This window comes from Falco punctatus (assembly GCF_963210335.1).
Source record: "Falco punctatus genome assembly, chromosome: 18".
Lineage (NCBI taxonomy): Eukaryota > Metazoa > Chordata > Aves > Falconiformes > Falconidae > Falco > Falco punctatus.
In genome coordinates, this window is record NC_137598.1 from 4745241 (window position 1) to 4765704 (window position 20464).

At 63.4% G+C, this 20464-nt stretch overlaps 1 protein-coding gene across 7 annotated transcripts in view; it reads right to left on the reverse strand.

The window, feature by feature from the left end:
- The window catches only part of CSRNP2 (cysteine and serine rich nuclear protein 2), a 30979-nt gene extending 11988 nt beyond the window's left edge, over window positions 1-18991 (reverse strand). Inside the window, exons 1-4 of one of the 7 annotated variants that reach the window (XM_080367977.1) lie at window positions 18858-18991; window positions 11819-12049; window positions 7208-7473; window positions 5169-5465 (exon numbers count right to left, since the gene is read on the reverse strand). In XM_080367977.1, coding sequence (XP_080224103.1) covers window positions 5169-5465; window positions 7208-7473; window positions 11819-11969 — 714 coding nt within the window. In that variant the 5' untranslated portion in view covers window positions 11970-12049; window positions 18858-18991. The other 6 variants (XM_080367976.1, XM_080367975.1, XM_080367974.1 and 3 more) reach the window with 6 other exon arrangements.
- Between the last annotated feature and the right edge of the window lie 1473 nt (window positions 18992-20464).

The window sequence follows — 20464 nt, forward strand, 5'->3', positions numbered from 1 at the left end:
ACAGCCTAAAACCCGCCCTGGTGCCGCCTGATGTCCGGAAGATCCCAGAGGATCCCTCCCCAGAGCCTAAAACCCGCCCTGGTGCCGCCTGACATTGGGGAGATCCCAGAGGATCCCTCCCCAGAGCCTAAAATCCATTCTGGTGCTGCCTGACATTGGAGAGATCCCAGAGGATCCCTCCCCAGAGCCTAAAACCCTCCCTGGTGCCACCTGACATTGGGGAGATCCCAGAGGATCCCTCCCCAGAGCCTAAAACCCGCCCTGGTGCCACATGACATTGGGGAGATCCCAGAGGATCCCTCCCCAGAGCCTAAAACCCGCCCTGGTGCCACATGACATTAGGGAGATCCCAGAGGATCCCTCCCCACAGCCTAAACCCCACCCTGGTGCCGCCTGATGTCCGGAAGATCCCAGAAGATCCCTCCCCAGAGCCTAAAATCCATTCTGGTGCTGCCTGACATTGGGGAGATCCCAGAGGATCCCTCCCCAGAGCCTAAAACCCGCCCTGGTGCCACCTGACATTGGGGAGATCCCAGAGGATCCCTCCCCACAGCCTAAAACCCGCCCTGGTGCCGCCTGATGTCCGGAAGATCCCAGAGGATCCCTCCCCAGAGCCTAAAATCCATTCTGGTGCTGCCTGACATTGGGGAGATCCCAGAGGATCCCTCCGCAGAGCCTAAAACCCGCCCTGGTGCCACCTGACATTGGGGAGATCCCAGAAGATCCCTCCCCACAGCCTAAAACCCGCCCTGGTGCTGCCTGATGTCCGGAAGATCCCAGAGGATCCCTCCCCAAGGCCTAAAATCCATTCTGGTGCTGCCTGACATTGGGGAGATCCCAGAGGATCCCTCCCCAGAGCCTAAAACCCGCCCTGGTGCCACATGACATTGGGGAGATCCCAGAGGATCCCTCCCCACAGCCTAAAACCCGCCCTGGTGCCGCCTGATGTCCGGAAGATCCCAGAGGATCCCTCCCCAGAGCCTAAAATCCATTCTGGTGCTGCCTGACATTGGGGAGATCCCAGAGGATCCCTCCCCAGAGCCTAAAACCTGCCCTGGTGCCACCTGACATTGGGGAGATCCCAGAGGATCCCTCCCCACAGCCTAAAACCCGCCCTGGTGCCACATGACATTGGGGAGATCCCAGAGGATCCCTCCCCACAGCCTAAACCCCACCCTGGTGCCGCCTGATGTCCGGAAGATCCCAGAAGATCCCTCCCCAGAGCCTAAAATCCATTCTGGTGCTGCCTGACATTGGGGAGATCCCAGAGGATCCCTCCCCAGAGCCTAAAACCCGCCCTGGTGCCACCTGACATTGGGGAGATCCCAGAGGATCCCTCCCCACAGCCTAAAACCCGCCCTGGTGCCGCCTGATGTCCGGAAGATCCCAGAGGATCCCTCCCCAAGGCCTAAAATCCATTCTGGTGCTGCCTGACATTGGGGAGATCCCAGAGGATCCCTCCGCAGAGCCTAAAACCCGCCCTGGTGCCACCTGACATTGGGGAGATCCCAGAGGATCCCTCCCCACAGCCTAAAACCCGCCCTGGTGCCGCCTGACATTGGGGAGATCCCAGAGGATCCCTCCCCACAGCCTAAAACCCGCCCTGGTGCCGCCTGATGTCCGGAAGATCCCAGATGATCCCTCCCCAGAGCCTAAAATCCATTCTGGTGCTGCCTGACATTGGGGAGATCCCAGAGGATCCCTCCCCAGAGCCTAAAACCCGCCCTGGTGCCACCTGACATTGGGGAGATCCCAGAGGATCCCTCCCCACAGCCTAAAACCCGCCCTGGTGCCACCTGACATTGGGGAGATCCCAGAGGATCCCTCCCCACAGCCTAAAACCTGCCCTGGTGCCACCTGACATTGGGGAGATCCCAGAGGATCCCTCCCCAGAGCCTAAAACCCGCCCTGGTGCCGCCTGACATTGGGGAGATCCCAGAGGATCCCTCCCCAGAGCCTAAAATCCATTCTGGTGCTGCCTGACATTGGAGAGATCCCAGAGGATCCCTCCCCAGAGCCTAAAACCCTCCCTGGTGCCACCTGACATTGGGGAGATCCCAGAGGATCCCTCCCCAGAGCCTAAAACCCGCCCTGGTGCCACCTGACATTGGGGAGATCCCAGAGGATCCCTCCCCACAGCCTAAAACCCGTCCTGGTGCCGCCTGATGTCCGGAAGATCCCAGAGGATCCCTCCCCAAGGCCTAAAATCCATTCTGGTGCTGCCTGACATTGGGGAGATCCCAGAGGATCCCTCCCCAGAGCCTAAAACCCGCCCTGGTGCCACCTGACATTGGGGAGATCCCAGAGGATCCCTCCCCACAGCCTAAAACCCGCCCTGGTGCCGCCTGATGTCCGGAAGATCCCAGAGGATCCCTCCCCAGAGCCTAAAATCCATTCTGGTGCTGCCTGACATTGGGGAGATCCCAGAGGATCCCTCCCCACAGCCTAAAACCTTCCCTGGTGCCACCTGACATTGGGGAGATCCCAGAGGATCCCTCCCCAGAGCCTAAAACCCGCCCTGGTGCCGCCTGACATTGGGGAGATCCCAGAGGATCCCTCCCCAGAGCCTAAAATCCATTCTGGTGCTGCCTGACATTGGGGAGATCCCAGAGGATCCCTCCCCAGAGCCTAAAACCCGCCCTGGTGCCACCTGACATTGGGGAGATCCCAGAGGATCCCTCCCCACAGCCTAAAACCCGCCCTGGTGCCGCCTGATGTCTGGAAGATCCAAGAGGATCCCTCCCCAGAGCCTAAAATCCATTCTGGTGCTGCCTGACATTGGGGAGATCCCAGAGGATCCCTCCCCAGAGCCTAAAACCCGCCCTGGTGCCACCTGACATTGGGGAGATCCCAGAGGATCCCTCCCCACAGCCTAAAACCCGCCCTGGTGCCGCCTGATGTCCGGAAGATCCCAGAGGATCCCTCCCCAGAGCCTAAAACCCGCCCTGGTGCCGCCTGACATTGGGGAGATCCCAGAGGATCCCTCCCCAGAGCCTAAAATCCATTCTGGTGCTGCCTGACATTGGAGAGATCCCAGAGGATCCCTCCCCAGAGCCTAAAACCCGCCCTGGTGCCGCCTGATGTCCGGAAGATCCCAGAGGATCCCTCCCCAGAGCCTAAAACCCGCCCTGGTGCCGCCTGATGTCCGGAAGATCCCAGAGGATCCCTCCCCACAGCCTAAACCCCACCCTGGTGCCGCCTGATGTCCGGAAGATCCCAGAAGATCCCTCCCCAGAGCCTAAAATCCATTCTGGTGCTGCCTGACATTGGGGAGATCCCAGAGGATCCCTCCCCACAGCCTAAAACCCGCCCTGGTGCCGCCTGACATTGGGGAGATCCCAGAGGATCCCTCCCCAGAGCCTAAAATCCATTCTGGTGCTGCCTGACATTGGAGAGATCCCAGAGGATCCCTCCCCAGAGCCTAAAACCCGCCCTGGTGCCACCTGACATTGGGGAGATCCCAGAGGATCCCTCCCCAGAGCCTAAAACCCGCCCTGGTGCCACATGACATTGGGGAGATCCCAGAGGATCCCTCCCCACAGCCTAAACCCCACCCTGGTGCCGCCTGATGTCCGGAAGATCCCAGAAGATCCCTCCCCAGAGCCTAAAATCCATTCTGGTGCTGCCTGACATTGGGGAGATCCCAGAGGATCCCTCCCCAGAGCCTAAAACCCGCCCTGGTGCCGCCTGATGTCCGGAAGATCCCAGAGGATCCCTCCCCAGAGCCTAAAATCCATTCTGGTGCTGCCTGACATTGGGGAGATCCCAGAGGATCCCTCCCCAGAGCCTAAAACCCGCCCTGGTGCCACCTGACATTGGGGAGATCCCAGAGGATCCCTCCCCACAGCCTAAAACCCGCCCTGGTGCCACCTGACATTGGGGAGATCCCAGAGGATCCCTCCCCACAGCCTAAACCCCACCCTGGTGCCGCCTGATGTCCGGAAGATCCCAGAAGATCCCTCCCCAGAGCCTAAAATCCATTCTGGTGCTGCCTGACATTGGGGAGATCCCAGAGGATCCCTCCGCAGAGCCCAACCCCCGCCCTGGCGCTGCCTGACGTCGGGAATTCGGGGCTGGGGGAGGGTGTTCCCGGTGCTGCCCCCAGGCCAGGCTGGTGCTGCTGCCCGTGCTGGGGGGGCAGCCAAATGCCTGAGCGCCCAGTGCCCAGTGCCCCAGCGCCCAGCGCCCCAGTGCCCAGTGCCCCAGCGCCCAGCGCCCCAGTGCCCAGTGCCCCAGTGCCCAGTGCCCCAGTGCCCAGCGCCCCAGTGCCCAGTGCCCCAGCACCCAGCGCCCCAGTGCCCAGCACCCAGCGCCCCAGTGCCCAGCGCCCAGCGCCCCAGTGCCCAGCACCCAGCGCCCCAGTGCCCCAGCGCCCAGCGCTCCAGTGCCCAGCGCCCCAGTACCCAGCGCCCCAGTGCCCAGTGCCCAGCACCCAGTGCCCCAGCGCCCAGCACCCAGCGCCCCAGTGCCCCAGCGCCCCAGTGCCCAGCGCCCCAGTGCCCAGCGCCCCAGTGCCCCAGCGCCCCAGTGCCCAGCACCCAGTGCCCAGTGCCCCAGCGCCCAGCACCCAGTGCCCAGTGCCCCAGCGCCCCAGCGCCCAGCACCCAGCGCCCCAGTGCCCCAGCGCCCAGCACCCAGCGCCCCAGTGCCCAGCGCCCCAGTGCCCAGCGCCCCAGTACCCAGCGCCCCAGTGCCCAGTGCCCAGCACCCAGTGCCCCAGCGCCCAGCGCCCCAGTGCCCCAGCGCCCCAGTGCCCAGCGCCCCAGTGCCCAGCGCCCCAGCGCCCAGCACCCAGTGCCCAGCGCCCCAGCGCCCAGCACCCAGTGCCCAGTGCCCCAGCGCCCAGCACCCAGCGCTCAGCGCCCAGTGCCCAGCACCCAGTGCCCAGCACCCAGTGCCCCAATGCCCAACACCCAGCACCCAGTGCCCAGCACCCCAGCACTCAGCGCCCAGCGCCCAGCACCCAGTGCCCAGCACCCGATTGCCCCAGCGCCCCAGTACCCGAGCGCCCAAGTGCCCCAGCGTCACAGCACCTGATTGCCCCAGCACCCAGCACCCGATTGCCCCAGCACCCCAGCAAATGAGTGCCCCAGTGCCTGATTGCCCCAGCGCCCCATGCCAGTGCCGGGCCGAGCCGCGTTGGCCGCTGGCGTCGCCCCCCACCTCACCTGGCACTTGATGCCCGCCTGGCTGCAGGCGCAGGCCTCGGGGTCGCAGTAGAGGCGGCAGTCGCAGCCGCACTCCTCGCGGGACAGGCGGATGGCGCGCAGCTCCTGCTTCTCCTCCGCGTCGATGCGGTGGACGCCCGAGGCCCGGAGCAGCGCCCGGCGTCGCTTGGTGGGCAGCGGCTGCAGGAAGAAGTAGTCATCCACCTCCACGTTCTCCACGTCGATGTCGTCGTCCGAGACGTCCTCCAGCGTCAGCCCCGCCGCCTCCTCCGACTCCACCGTGCCGTTCTTGGTGAGCTGCGGGGCAGAGGGGCAGGGGCAGCGCCCGCCCGGGGGGATGCTGAGCCCCCGGGGTCCGTCCCTCCATCCGGCTCCCGGTCCCGCACCCACCACGGCGAGCTGAGCCCCCCCCCAGAGCCGTCGCCCCACCGTGTCCCCCCAGCCGGGCTGCGGGTGGGCTCACGGCACTTTATAGGAGAAGGGAAAGGGGAAAAAAATTAAATAATAAAAGAATTTAGGGAAGAAAATTCCTTTTCTGCGCCCCCACCCCCCCCCCCCCTCGCCAGAGCCCTGCGAGCAGGCAGATAAAAGGCAACGGCTGCTCCGAACACCAGGGTCCTGGGCGGGGGGCGGGGGGCGCAGCCCAGCATCCCCCCAGGGCAAAGGAGGTTTAAAAGCGATGGAAAAGCCAGAGCTGGATCCTGCGAGATCCCTTCAGCCTCCCTGCCCCCCTCCCCTCCCCCCCCCCAGACCCCCCAGACCCCAGCACAAACGGGGGTCCCCGACCCTACAAAAGCCGGTGCACGCGGAGGCAGCGGGCGGGGAGATCCATTAAAAAAAAATAATAATTAAAATTAAAAAATAAAGGAAATGGAGAGGCAGGACTGGAACCCCCCGGCCCGAAGGCGGCCGTGGCAGCCCCGGCGCAGCCCCCGCGGGGCATCGTGAGGGCACAGAGCCCTGGGACCCCTGGGCAGAGCCGCCGTGATCCCCAACCCCCCCGTGATCCCCACCTGCCCCCCCGTGATCCCCCCCCTCCCCCCTGTGATCCCACCTGCCCCTACATGATCCCCATCCTCCCCCTCGATCCCCCCTATATCACCCCCCCTCTCCCCCCATCATCCCCCCCCATCATCCCCCCCTCCCCCCGTCATGCCCCCCCATCGTCCCCACCTCCCCCCCGTGATCCCCACCTGCCCCCCCGTCACCCCCATCTCCCCCTGTGATGCCCATCTCCCCCCCATTATCCCCCCCTCCCCCGCCCGTGATCCCCACCTGCCCCCATGTCATCCCCCCTCCCCCCCCGATCCCCATCTCCCCCCTCGTCATCCCCCCATCATCCCCCCCCCCCCGTGATCCCCACCTGCCCCCCCATCACCCCCATCTCCCCCCCATGTCATCCCCCCCTCCCCCGCCCGTGATCCCCACCTGCCCCCATGCCATCCCCCCTCCCCCCCGATCCCCATCTCCCCCCCGTCATACCCCCATCATCCCCCCCTCCCCCCTGTGATCTCCACCTGCCCCCCCCGTCACCCCCATCTCCCCTCCATGTCATCCTCCCCTCCCCCCCGATCCCCCCTCCCCCCCGATCCCCATCTCCCCCCCATCATCCCCCCTCCCCCCCGTGATCCCCACCTGCCCCCCCCGTCACCCCCATCTTCCCCCCATGTCATCCCCCCCTCCCCCCCCGATCCCCATCTCCCCCCCCCCCGTGATCCCCACCTGCCCACCCCGTGATCCCCATCTCCCCCCCATCATCCCCCCCTCCCCCCAGTGATCCCCCCTCCCCCACTCAGGTCGATGCTGCCCGGGTGGTCCCGCACGTGGGTGCAGCACGGAGACGAACCCCCCAAACAGAGGTAAAAGAAATAAAAAGGGGGGGTGGGGGGGGTCAGCAGCGATAAACCTGCCCCCAGCCAGGGCAAAACAGCAGCCGGGGGGTCCCCCCTCCGCCCCGGCCCACGCTCAGGCTCCGCCAAAGCCCAGCCCCCAGATTTTACTACCCCCCTCCCCCCCGCAACCTTTTTCCCCGGCGGTACCTTCATCTTCTTGGCGTGGAGTTTCTCCTCCTTGAGGTGCTCCCGCAGGATCTCCCGGTGGTTCACCTCCTGCTCCTGGGCGAACTCGCAGAGCGTGTAGCGGCGCACGGAGTTGTGGCGCTGGGCCATGCCCAGGGAGCTGCCGCCCTGGCTGGGCACGCTGGTGAAGCCCTGGCGCCGGGCGAAGTAGTAGACGGTCACTTGGTCGAAGCGGACATTCTTCCTGCGGAGCTGGAGCTGCTTCTGCCGCTTCAGGATGGAGGTGGCTGGGGGGGGGGGGGGGGGGGGGAAGCCAGAGAGCAGCTGTCAGGAGGAGAAAACCTCCTCGGGGGTCCCAAAGACCTCCCGCCCCGCTGGAAAGTGGCTGTTCTGCTCCTGGGAGCAAGTTGGGTGTAGAAAGGTTCCTCAGGGGTCCCACAAAGACCTCCCACCCCGCTGGAAGGTGGCTCTTCTGCTCCTGGGAGCAAGCTGGGAGTAGAAAGGCTCCTCAGGGGTCCCACAAAGACCTCCCACCCCGCTGGAAGGTGGCTCTTCTGCTCCTGGGAGCAAGTTGGGTGTAGAAAGGTTCCTCAGGGGTCCCACAAAGACCTCCCACCCCGCTGGAAGGTGGCTCTTCTGCTCCTGGGAGCAAGCTGGGAGTAGAAAGGCTCCTCAGGGGTCCCAAAGACCTCCCGCCCCACTGAAAGGTGGCTCTTCTGCTCCTGGGAGCAAGTTCAGAGTAGGAAGGTTCCTCAGGGGTCCCACAAAGACCTCCCGCCCCACTGGAAGGTGGCTGTTCTGCTCCTGGGAGCAAGCTGGGAGTAGAAAGGTTCCTCAGGGGTCCCACAAAGACCTCCCACCCCGCTGGAAGGTGGCTGTTCTGCTCCTGGGAGCAAGCTGGGAGTAGAAAGGCTCCTCAGGGGTCCCAAAGACCTCCCGCCCCGCTGGAAAGTGGCTGTTCTGCTCCTGGGAGCAAGTTGGGTGTAGAAAGGTTCCTCAGGGGTCCCACAAAGACCTCCCACCCCGCTGGAAGGTGGCTCTTCTGCTCCTGGGAGCAAGCTGGGAGTAGAAAGGCTCCTCAGGGGTCCCACAAAGACCTCCCACCCCGCTGGAAGGTGGCTCTTCTGCTCCTGGGAGCAAGTTGGGTGTAGAAAGGTTCCTCAGGGGTCCCACAAAGACCTCCCACCCCGCTGGAAGGTGGCTCTTCTGCTCCTGGGAGCAAGCTGGGAGTAGAAAGGCTCCTCAGGGGTCCCAAAGACCTCCCGCCCCACTGAAAGGTGGCTCTTCTGCTCCTGGGAGCAAGTTCAGAGTAGGAAGGTTCCTCAGGGGTCCCACAAAGACCTCCCGCCCCACTGGAAGGTGGCTGTTCTGCTCCTGGGAGCAAGCTGGGAGTAGAAAGGTTCCTCAGGGGTCCCACAAAGACCTCCCACCCCGCTGGAAGGTGGCTGTTCTGCTCCTGGGAGCAAGCTGGGAGTAGAAAGGCTCCTCAGGGGTCCCAAAGACCTCCCGCCCCGCTGGAAGGTGGCTGTTCTGCTCCTGGGAGCAAGCTGGGAGTAGAAAGGCTCCTCAGGGGTCCCAAAGACCTCCCGCCCCACTGGAAGGTGGCTATTCTGCTCCGGGGAGCAAGCTGGGAGTAGAAAGGCTCCTCAGGGGTCCCAAAGACCTCCCGCCCCGCTGGAAGGTGGCTCTTCTGCTCCTGGGAGCAAGTTCAGAGTAGGAAGGCTCCTCAGGGGTCCCACAAAGACCTCCCGCCCCACTGGAAGGTGGCTTTTCTGCTCCTGGGAGGAAGTTGGGAGTAGAAAAGCTCCTTGGGGGTCCCCACAGGGACCTGACACCCCACTGGAAAGTGGCTCTTCTGCTCCTGGGAGTAGAAATGCTTCTTGGGGGTCCCACAAAGACCTCCTGCCCTGCTGGAAGGTGGCTCTTCTGCTCCTGGGAGCAAGTTCAGAGTAAGAAGGCTCTGTGGGGGTCCCAAAGACCTCCCACCCCGCTGGAAAGTGGCTGATCTGCTCCTGAGAACAAGCTGGGAGTAGAAAGGCTCCTCAGGGGTCCCAAAGACCTCCCGCCCCACTGGAAGGTGGCTCTTCTGCTCCGGGGAGCAAGCTGGGAGTAGAAAGGCTCCTCAGGGGTCCCAAAGACCTCCTGCCCCGCTGGAAGGTGGCTCTTCTGCTCCTGGGAGCAAGTTCAGAGTAGGAAGGCTCCTCAGGGGTCCCAAAGACCTCCCACCCCGCTGGAAGGTGGCTTTTCTGCTCCTGGGAGGAAGTTGGGAGTAGAAAAGCTCCTTGGGGGTCCCCACAGGGACCTGACACCCCACTGGAAAGTGGCTCTTCTGCTCCTGGGAGTAGAAATGCTTCTTGGGAGTCCCACAAAGACCTCCTGCCCTGCTGGAAGGTGGCTCTTCTGCTCCTGGGAGCAAGTTCAGAGTAAGAAGGCTCTGTGGGGGTCCCACAAAGACCTCCCGCCCCGCTGGAAGGTGGCTGTTCTGCTCCTGGGAGCAAGCTGGGAGTAGAAAGGCTCCTCAGGGGTCCCAAAGACCTCCCGCCCCACCGGAAGGTGGCTTTTCTGCTCCTGGGAGCAAACTTGGAGGAGAAAGGCTCCTTAGGGGTCCCAAAGACCTCCTGCCCCGCTGGAAGGTGGCTCTTCTGCTCCTGGGAGCAAGCTGGGAGTAGAAAGGCTCCTCAGGGGTCCCAAAGACCTCCCGCCCCACTGAAAGGTGGCTCTTCTGCTCCTGGGAGCAAGCTGGGAGTAGAAAGGCTCCTCAGGGGTCCCAAAGACCTCCCACCCCACTGGAAGGTGGCTCTTCTGCTCCTGGGAGCAAATTGGGAGTAGAAAGGTTCCTCAGGGGTCCCACAAAGACCTCCCGCCCCACTGGAAGGTGGCTGTTCTGCTCCTGGGAGCAAGTTGGGAGTAGAAAGCTCCTTGGGGGTCCCACAGGGACCTGACACCCCACTGGAAGGTGGCACTTCTGCTCCTGGGAGCAAGCTGGGAGTAGAAAGGCTCCTCAGGGGTCCCAAAGACCTCCCGCCCCACTGGAAGGTGGCTCTTCTGCTCCTTGGAGCAAGCTGGGAGTAGAAAGGTTCCTCAGGGGTCCCACAAAGACCTCCCACCCCACTGGAAGGTGGCTGTTCTGCTCCTGGGAGCAAGCTGGGAGTAGAAAGGCCTCTCAGGGGTCCCAGAGACCTCCCACCCCACTAGAAGGTAGCTCTTCTGCTCCTGGGAGTAGAAAAGCTTCTTGGGGGTCCCACAAAGACCTCCCACCCCTCTGGAAGGTGGCTGTTCTGCTCCTGGGAGCAAGCTGGGAGTAGAAAGGCTCCTCAGGGGTCCCAGAGACCTCCCGCCCCACTGGAAGGTGGCTCTTCTGCTCCTGGGAGCAACTTGGAGGTACCACAAAGACCTCCCACTCCACTAGAAGGTGGCTCTTCTGCTCCTGGGAGTAGAAATGCTTCTTGGGGGTCCCACAAAGACCTCCTGCCCTGCTGGAAGGTGGCTCTTCTGCTCCTGGGAGCAAGTTCAGTGTAGGAAGGCTCCTCAGGGGTCCCAAAGACTTCCCACCCCACAGCAAGGTGGCTTTTCTGCTCCTTGGAGCAAGCTGGGAGTAGAAAAGCTCCTCAGGGGTCCCAAAGACCTCCCACCCCACTGCAAGGTGGGTGTTCTGCTCCTGGGAGTAGAAAAGCTTCTTGGGGGTCCCACAAAGACCTCCCGCCCCGCTGGAAGGTGGCTGTTCTGCTCCTTGGAGCAAGCTGGGAGTAGAAAAGCCCCTCAGGGGTCCCAGAGACCTCCCACCCCACTGGAAGGTGGCTACTCTGCTCCTGGGAGCAAGTTGGAGGTACCACAAAGACCTCCCACTCCACTAGAAAGTGGCTGTTCTGCTCCTGGGAGTAGAAATGCTTCTTGGGGGTCCTACAAAGACCTCCTGCCCTGCTGGAAGGTGGCTCTTCTGCTCCTGGGAGCAAGTTCAGAGTAGAAAGGCTCCTCAGGGGTCCTAAAGACTTCCCACCCCACTGGAAGGTGGCTTTTCTGCTCCTTGGAGCAAGCTGGGAGTAGAAAAGCTCCTCAGGGGTCCCAAAGACCTCCCGCCCCGCTGGAAGGTGACTCTTCTGCTCCTGGGAGTAAGCTGGGAGTAGAAAAGCTCCTTGGGGGTCCCACAAGGACCTGACACCCCCCTGGAAAGTGGCTCTTCTGGTCCCAGGAGCGAGCTGAGCTGGTGCTGGGGGCCCTGCGCTGGCCTGGGGTGATGCTGCGCCCCTCCCCCGCTGCCTCCCAGCCCAACCCCGCTAACCCCCACCCCCTCCACCACCCCCGCCCAGTTCCCCCCCCCCCCCCCCCTCAAAAAAAAAAAAAACCATCGGCAGGGGCGAATGCTGGGTGGGGGATGGGAAAGGCCCGGGACAGACCTTGGACAACGGGTCTGGGGTCTAACGCTGGGAATCCCGCTGGGTCTGGCGGGACCCCGCGGCCGTGGGACCGGCGAGTAGCTCCGTGCTCGTCACCCCACACCGGGTGTAAGGGGCGAGTAGCGCACGAGTAGCGCTACCCCCACACCCAGGCGCCTCGTGCTCGGCGGCGGGGGCACCGGGGGGCCGCAGCACGGTGTTGGGGGGGTGGGGGGGAGGTCGGTCCCCCAGCACTCACGGATGAAGCCGGTGGAGCTGGCGGGGTTGACGCTGTCGCAGCTGTCGGCGCTGTCGCTGTTGGAGATCTCGTCGTCCGAGTTGGAGCCCGGCGAGCCCACGTCCGCATCCTCAAACTTCCTCTTGAGCCCGGCGCTGGCGATCGCATCCATTTGGCCCCGGTTCGCATGGAGAGCCGTGGGGTGCCGGGGGGGGGTGGGGTGGTGGTGGGGGTGGTGGGCTCACCACGGCCCTGCGGGGGGGGGGGGAAACGGCATTTCAGCTCAGCAGAGTCGCTCAGGACCCAGCAGGAACGGTCCCTCGCTCTTGGGAGCGGCTTCTCCCCAGCCCCGACGAACATCGGGTCTGCACAGAGAATCCGGGTATTAATTATTCTATCACGATAGGTCACATCTGGGCAGCCCGGAGGGATCGGGGTGGGGTGGGGGAGGGGCTGTGGCTCCCTTCCAACCCAACGTTTCTATTCCCAACCAATTTGTAACCGAGTTCACCGAAGGAGACGCCGCCGGGTTGGCGTGTTCCACCCGTGGCATCGCCCCGGCTGGCGGCTCGGTGCTCCCACCAACTCCCTCGTTAATAAAAAAAACCCAAAAAAACCCTGGAAAGTTCCATCTGGGATCGACCTTGGGATGCGCCAGGGTTACCTGGCCGCGGCCGGATCGGCGGCTCCATCGGGCTGGCGGAGGGGAACGAGCCCCGCAGGGTTTTGCTGGGTCCTCGTGCCTGCCCGTGCCCACCAGAGACCCCCGGCTCTGGCCTGGGTGAGGAATTTTGGGGGGGCCGATCCCCCGGCGGGATGACCGAGCATCGCCCTGCGTCTTCCCGACGCGTCGGGGTCACCGCGGCTCCTGCCCTGGATCCCAGCCCAGGTCCCCCATGGCCGCAGCCCCCCGGCCAGGCGCAGCGGGCAGCCCCCCCGGGATGCCCCGTGTGCCCCCCCCAGGAGCCCAGCACCCCCTCGGTGGTGCCACCTCCTCCTCTCCGCTTTGTGTTCCCTCTGCTCCCACCGCTGTTCTCATGGCAACGGAAAAACCAGCTTTGGGGGGGTGGGGGTGGGAAAAGCCATCAGCATCCCTTCGGACCCCTGGGGGGGCACCGGGGGGCTGCGGAGGCTGTTTGGGGGGTGAAGGGGCGCAGGGATGGACTCCCCGTCACCTCGGCATCCTTCAAGCTGGGAGAGAAGCGCCGGTGTCGCCCTTCTCCCCCCAAAATGACAGATGGGTGCCGAAGCCACGGCGAAGCCCCCCCCCGAGCTGGGCGCCAGCCCCCCGCCGCCACGGCTTGGGTTGAAATACGGCTTTTTAGGGTATTTTTTTTTTCGGAGGTGAATCGCTTAATCTTGTCGCTAAAGGAGGGTGAGGGGGGGGGGAAAAGCAGCTGTTGAAGCGTCAGCCCAATTAAGGAGCTGATTAACGACGCTGATCAGAGGGGAAAAGCGGAGGCAGGGAAAAGCCACTCGAGCATCGCGGCCACCATTGCCCCCGAGTCCCCCCCCACTATTCCACCACCTCCATCGCCCCCGTCTCTGCGCCCAGGCCCATCCCAGGGCTCTGCCAACTTCGTCAGCCTCATTTTAGGAAGGAGATAATTAAGGAGGAGAACCTCCACCATCCCCCCCCGCCCCCACAGCACCTCACAACATCACCTGAGTCCCCCCCCCCCGGCTCCCTCGAGAGGGAAACCAGCCGCAGGACCCCCTGCGGCACCCAGCTCCTGGATGGATCCATCGGGAAACAGGTGACGGTCACCGTGTTTCTTCGGAAGGACCAAGTGGCCGCGCTGGCGGGTGGGAGGGCTGGGGCCGAGGGCAGGAGCGCGGGGAGACGCCGTCGGGGACCAGGCGGCCAAAAAATGACATTTTCATCTCATTTCTCCACGGGAGAAGCTCCCCCGCCCACAGGGGCATCCTCTTCCTCCTCATCATCCTCTTCATCCTCGTCCTCCTAATCTTCTTCCTCCTCTTCATCCTCTTCTTCTTCATCTTCTTCGTCCTCTTCCTCCTCATCCTCCGGCCTGGCAGCAGCTGCACCCGTGCGATGCAAAGGCCGGTTTAATCCCCCTATTAGCTCAAATGATTTGAATTTTTGTTGAATTTTTTAATTCAAATTTTTGAAATAACCCCCCCACACACACACATACACACTTCTGGGAAGAGCCAGGGCGCAGCCTGGTGGCTCTGAAGCTCCCGAGCCCCGGCACGGAGCTGTGTGCCCGGAGAAGCCCCCGGAGCCCCCCTGGAGGGATGCAGACCCTCACCTTCCTCACTGGGTGCTCTGCAGCGGGGTGAAGATTTTGGGCTCCGGGGTCGGGATCTGGCTTAAGCAAAGGTTTACGGAGGGAGGGGGCGAAGAGCTGGCGGCTCCCCCCAGGGCAGGGATGCTCATCCCGTGGGAAAAGCCTCTCTCCTCCCTCCGGAGCCAAAGACACAACCAGGGAAAAAATAATAACAAATCTATTAACCGATGGTAACAACAGTTGGGGGGAAAAAAGTTAAAATAAACCGTTTTCAGGTTTTGTTGTGTTTTTTTGATGGGGATAAAACCCCATGGAGAGGGTTCAGGATGGGAAAAGAAAAAATTTGGGCTCAAATACCATGAGGGAGGGGCCACACGCCCCCAGTTCCACTACGAAACCACAGCAAAAGGAGCTCAACCAAAAATATGAATTTTTGGGAGCAGGGGAGGGGTTCAGGGGAGAGACAGGACCCGTGTGCCGATGGGTGCAAAGGGCCTCCCGAGACAGAGCCGGTCCAGCCACAGGGCTCGTGAACCTGTCGGGAAAATCCGCTGGCTGGAAGCTCATCCACGGTTGATTAACGAGCCCAGATCATCAGGAGGAATCTGTGCCCATCACGCTGCAAAACACCCTGCGTGCCTGGTTTGCCCGTTCCTGGTTTTGGGGAGAGGAGGAAGGGCGGGAGCATCTTGGGGCGAGGGGTGCTCCATGGTCCCCAGAGCTTGCGTGCTGACGCCAGCGGGATCCAGCGGGATCCGGCACCCTCAGTCCTGGTCCCACCAACGGGTTCCAATTCGCCTCCTGTGGCTCCGGCGTCGCCTCCGATGATCCTCGATCCACGTGGGATGCGCTGCCGGGCTGCTCCTCCATCACAGCTCGTCCAGACGGAGACAGAAATAGCAATTCTGGAGCGAGGAGCGGTTTTATTTCCAAATATTCGGGAGGAATAAGTAACTACCAGGCGGCAACCCTCCGAGCATCCTGCAGATTCCATTATCCTCTGGGCATCCTATGGATTTCGTGACGGCTCCCACGAATCGCGCAGGGATCCCAGGCTCCAGGACAGAGTAACTCAGAGGATGCTCAAGATATCCTCCTCGTATTTACTCCTAAAACTCCCCATATTTACTCTACAAACTACTTTAATCGCATCCCATGGGCACCAGTTTCTGGGAGGGGGGCAGTTTAAATACGTTTCCCGTAAAAAGCAAGAGCTGAAAGCAGATCCTGACAAAGCCTCCAAAGGTTTTGAGGTATCGGAACTGTCAAAAGACCGGGATGCAGGATTATTTCAGCAGCTGGACGAGGAGAGGGTAGGAATGACATGCAAGCAGGAAAAAAAATATTATCTAGAGATATAAATATAGGGAGAGACCCCTGGGCTAAGCAGCAGCCCACTGCGCATCAGGGAAGCACCCCGACCCTGTCCCAGTGGATAACGGGTGTGCTTAAGACGGGATCATGGCGTGCAGGATAAAATCCAGAAAATTATAACCAAGGAATAACCAACGGACCCATTTTATCCCGTCGCAGCGTTTGGCGTCTCCCTGGAAGGCGACGCTAGAGCGCAGAGGCAGCACCGGCAGCTGGAAGGAGCCAGGCTGCGATTCCTTATTCCCTCCCCCCCTGCTCGGGGGGGCTCTTGGCAGCAATTCCCAGAGGAAATCGTCTCCCTCCCAGGTGAAACCCACCCAGGAAGGGCCCCCCCCCTCCGCCAGCTGCCCCCCAGCTCGCAGCTCCCCCTCATTACCGATTACGCAGCAGGATGAGCATCACCGGGGATGACACGGCAGCATCGCTGCAGAGCACCACGCCGTGACGTCGGGGGGAGCGCGCCGAGGTGCTGAGCACCCCCCGCTCGCCACCGGCCCCCCAAGCAACCGCAGCCCCGTGGCTTTGCGGTGGCACCGGACAAACCACCCCTGGTAAGCGGCAAAGCAGCCCCCACCAGCGCCCTGAAGCCCCCTCAGAGCCCTGACCCCCCCTGGGGGGGGGGGGGGGGGGGGGGTAAAGGGGGGTCCGTGGCTGGAGGGAGCAAACGGGAGCCCACGGAGATGCCAAACCCTCGCTCCGTGTTTCCTCCGAAGAGCAAACGGAGCAGCTCACCTCCTCGAGGGCGGCTGGCGGGACGGGGAGCCCCCGCCGCACCCCCCTGGCGTGACAGAAGAGCTTGGGGTCCGGCACCACTCGGGAAGGGTGCAGGATGCTGGAGCACGTGGAGCGCGTCACCCCCCTTCTGCAGCGGGGAACAATCCAGCTCAGGCTCGAGAACCGCTGCAGAATTAACCCGGGAGCCGGCAAAAACGGTCGGAGCTGGAGGCACCTGCACCCGCTCAACGCCTGGCACGACGCACGCGGCTCCCGGTCCACGGTCCGGCAAATCCAAGCGTTATCCCGGGGCAGGATCCAGGGCAGGAGCTCGTTATCGATGAGCCCCGAGACAAGATTAAATAATTTCTGCCCCGGTAGGGACAGCGGCTGGGCCACCGCGAAGAGTTCAGCAGCTCAGCTCGTTTACAAACCAGGCGTCGGAGGTTTTCCCAAAGGATCCGGCCCTCGGGCTCCGCAGCCAGAAGGTTGATGGATTTGCTGGGCTGCGACTCGGGGCCACCGCGGCCGGGCACACCGGTGATCCCAGTTCAGCCTGGGTCGGTCCTTACGCCGACGGCGCTTCGGGATTTTATGCCAAATGGCAGATTTTTTGGTTTCCTCTTCTCCGGTGCCACTAACGAAGGCGGGTAACGAGAAAATCTAGGCTACGGCTCCCCCGGCTCCAGCGCTGCTGGCGCTTGAGCCTGCGTTTACGCAACCGGCACCACAAGCAGTAGCGAGGGGTTCAGGTTGTCCCCGAGCCCCCCGCCACCTCGGCGTGCCTGCGGAAGGTGGGCACCCATCTCCTGGGGGGGGGGGAGGGGGTGCTACAGGACAGGCTGATCCCAAAAAATCCCCCACTCGGTCCCGCTGCCTGTCACCGGCATTGAGGCACAAGGGTGGGTCATGCATGGGGGCTCCACAGAGCCTGGATGGCGGGGGGGGACCCTGATGGCCAAGGCAGGGTGGCAGAAGGTGGCCACAGTTGTCTCACCGGGCCAGCTCACCCCAAGGACGAGCACGGTGCTGCCGAGCCCCCGCTCCTGGGTGCTCACCTGGGTGCGAGGGGCAAGACCCCACGTCCCGTGGCCAGGGGTCTCCTCCAGACAGTGGCCACAGCAGGTGGCAGCCACCGTGACCACCGTGCCACAAGACCACGGGGCCACCTCGGTGCCAACGGAAACCACGCGGAGCGGGGCTGGGTGGGGGTCCCACCATCACCCACCCCTCAGCACCCTCCTCACCTCCCAGCGCCTGCAATGGCGGACCTGTACCACGACCCCTCCCCACCCTTGGGGACACCAAACCAGGCCCCCCGGGACACCTCCCCCACCAGGCCAACGTGCATCCCACCGCCGGCACCGGCTCCTTGGGGACCAGGAACACGCAATATGGCTCCCGCCACCCCTGCACTGTGTCCCCCCCCACCTACAGGCCCCCTCCCACCCTCTGTAGGTCACCAGCTAGAGGGCCAAGCACCCCACGTCCTCCATAGGCCTCTTGGATATAAAATCCCCCCCCCAAAATCCCTCACAGCCGCCTCCAGGTACAGGAGAGGGGAAAGCCCCAGCCTCAAGGGTCCCCTACATCCCCTATAGGTGTCCCCTCCCCAATATAAGGGGGCACAATAACCCTTACAGGCCCCCAGGACACTGGAGAGGGGGGACCCCCAGCCATAAGGGCCCCCTACATCCTCTACAAGCCCCCTATGTCCTCTATAGGCCTCTAGTGAGGGTCTCCTATGTGCCCGCAGCCGTAAGGGCCCCCTACATCCTCTACAGCCCCCCCCCCCCCCCCCGCGAGGAAAAGGCTCCCCCAACCCCTCCAGGCCCTCAGCTGTAAGGGTCTCCCATATCTCCATATTCTCCAGCTGGAAGCGGGGCCTACATCCCCCGTAAGGCCCTGCATCCTCTGCAGGCCCCGCGCCCCCCAGCCAGAAAAGGCCCACGCAGCCCCTATAGGTTCGCCAGCTATAGGGCCCCTCCGCACCCCCTATAGCTCCCACCAGCTGGGAAAGGCCCCCATATCCCCTAGGGGCCCCTGCATCCTTTATAGCCCCCCCCCCAGCTAAAAAAGGCCCCCACATCCCCTACAGGCCCCTGACACCCACTATAGGGCCCCAGCTGCAAGGCCCCCAACCATTATAAGAGCCCCTAACTGTAAGGCCCCCCATCCCCTATAGGCCCCCAGCTGTAAGGCCCCCACATCCCCTCTACCCCCCACCTGTAAGGCCCCCCGATCCCCTCCACATCCCCTAAAGGACCCTATCTGTAAGGCTCCATATCCCCTATAGCCCCCCCATCTGTAAGGCCCCCCATCCCCTATAGCCCCCCCATCTGTAAGGCCCCCCATATCCCCTAAAGGACCCCATCTGTAAGGACCCCACTCCCCTATAGGCCCCCCACATCTTCTATAGCCCCCCACATCCCCTACAGGCCCCTCATATCCCCTATAGGCCCCCCATCTAAGGCCCCCCCATCTTCTATAGCCCTCCCATCCCCTATAGGCCCCCCAGCTGTAAGGCTCCCACATCCCCTATAGGCCCCCCCACCTCCCCTATACCCCCCCATCTGTAAGACCCCCACCTCACCTATAGGCCCCCAGCTGTAAGGCCCCCCCATCCCCTATAGGCCCCCCAGCTGTAAGGCCCCCCCATCCCCTATAGGCCCCCCAGCCGAGGAGGCGGGAGCCCCCCCCCGACCCCCCCTACTCACCGGGTGCGCCGGGGCGGGGCGGGCGGGGCGGGGGCGGCTCCCGGGGGCGCGGGGCGCGCGCTGGGGCTGTGGCCGCGCGGTCCCGCCCCGCCGCCGCTCGCAGACAACAATGGGGCCGCGGCGCTGCGCCGCCCCTTATATACCCCGCGCCACGTGATCGCCACGCCCCCGCGCCGCCACGCCAGCGCCGCGGGGCACGCTGGGAAAGCGAGTCCGTCGGCCGCAGCGGGCAGGCGCGGGCCGCGGGGGACGCTGGGAAATGTAGTGCGGAAGTGGAGCGGGGCAGGCCGCCGGTGGGCGGCTGGGGAGGGGGACCCAGGCCGGGCCAGGCCCCGCAGCGCCTCCGGGAGGGGGGCGGGGGCTGAGGTTCATCCCCCTGTAGGGCTGAGGAAGGGCCGGGGGGGGGGGGATGGAGAAGCCACAGGATGGTGGGAGCACCCCAAACCCAGTGCTGGGGGGTCGGGGGGAGGCTCCAGGCTGCGGCCGGGGGCTCTGTGGAAACCCAGCCGGAGGAGGGGGGTGGCCGAACGCTGCCCAGCGGAGGAGTCTAGACAAGAGATTAGCGAGGCTGGAAACAGCAGGAAGAGGCCAAAAGCGCCTTATTTTAGCAATAATGCACCAGCTGCAGCTGTGAGGGTGAGGGGGCCACGGGGCAGGGCACGGGGTGGGGGGGGCTCAACCAGCCTGTGGGCCCAGGGAGCCGGCCACAGCCCCCCAGCTCAGCTTGGAGGTGCTGCGGCACCTGGCCGAGCCCCCTCGAAGGGAGTGACCCACCCAACTCCATCCTCCTCTCCCCCAGGCTCCCACCACAACGAGGCTGGAGGCCCAAGGAGACGGAGCAGCTCCACGGGGGTCTCCCCCCGCCACCAGACCCACGCTCACCTCGGCAGCCCCTGTGACATGCTCCTCCCCAGGCGAGCTCAGAGAGCGGCCACAGTGCTTCCCTGCTGGATTACGGATTAGCTGAGTTATTAACCAATAAGCAGGTCAAATTTTAGGATTAAAAAATCCTCTTCGTGCCACCCCACCCCGAGTGCGACCCCTTCAGCTCCCCCCTTGTTTCCAGCTGGCAACCGAGGCTGCAGGAAGGACTGGCCTGTTGCTACCCGTCCATCTGGGGGGTTTCGCTCTCCCCCCAGAGCCGCCACGCGTGACAAATCACTTCGCCGGCATTTTCCTCATCCAACGGATTAAAATCAGCGGCACGCACCCAGCGACAGCGCAGCGAGCTGACCGAGCCTGTCGCTACCTTACCAGCCCATCGCGCTTCTTGGATGCTAACAGGGGAAAAAACAGCATTAAAATACAAACCTCCCCCAGCACCAGAGATACGCAACGTGTACAAAAGGCGAGTGGCCAAGCACAAGCACCTTCACCCACCGAGCAAGCTGTGTGGCTGCTCCTCTGTGTTCGTGGGGAGAAGTAAGCAAAATTATTCCTTTTTTTTTAAAAAAAAAAAAAAAAAAAAAAATGCCTTTTCTTGGCATCTTTATCCTTGAATGATTTATGAGGCTTTGGTGGCTCAGGGCAGGACCCCAGTGGCTCCAAGTGTGCTGATCCCCTTCTCTGGTCCAGAGTTAGAGAAGCGAGCCACCTCGGAGCCAGGT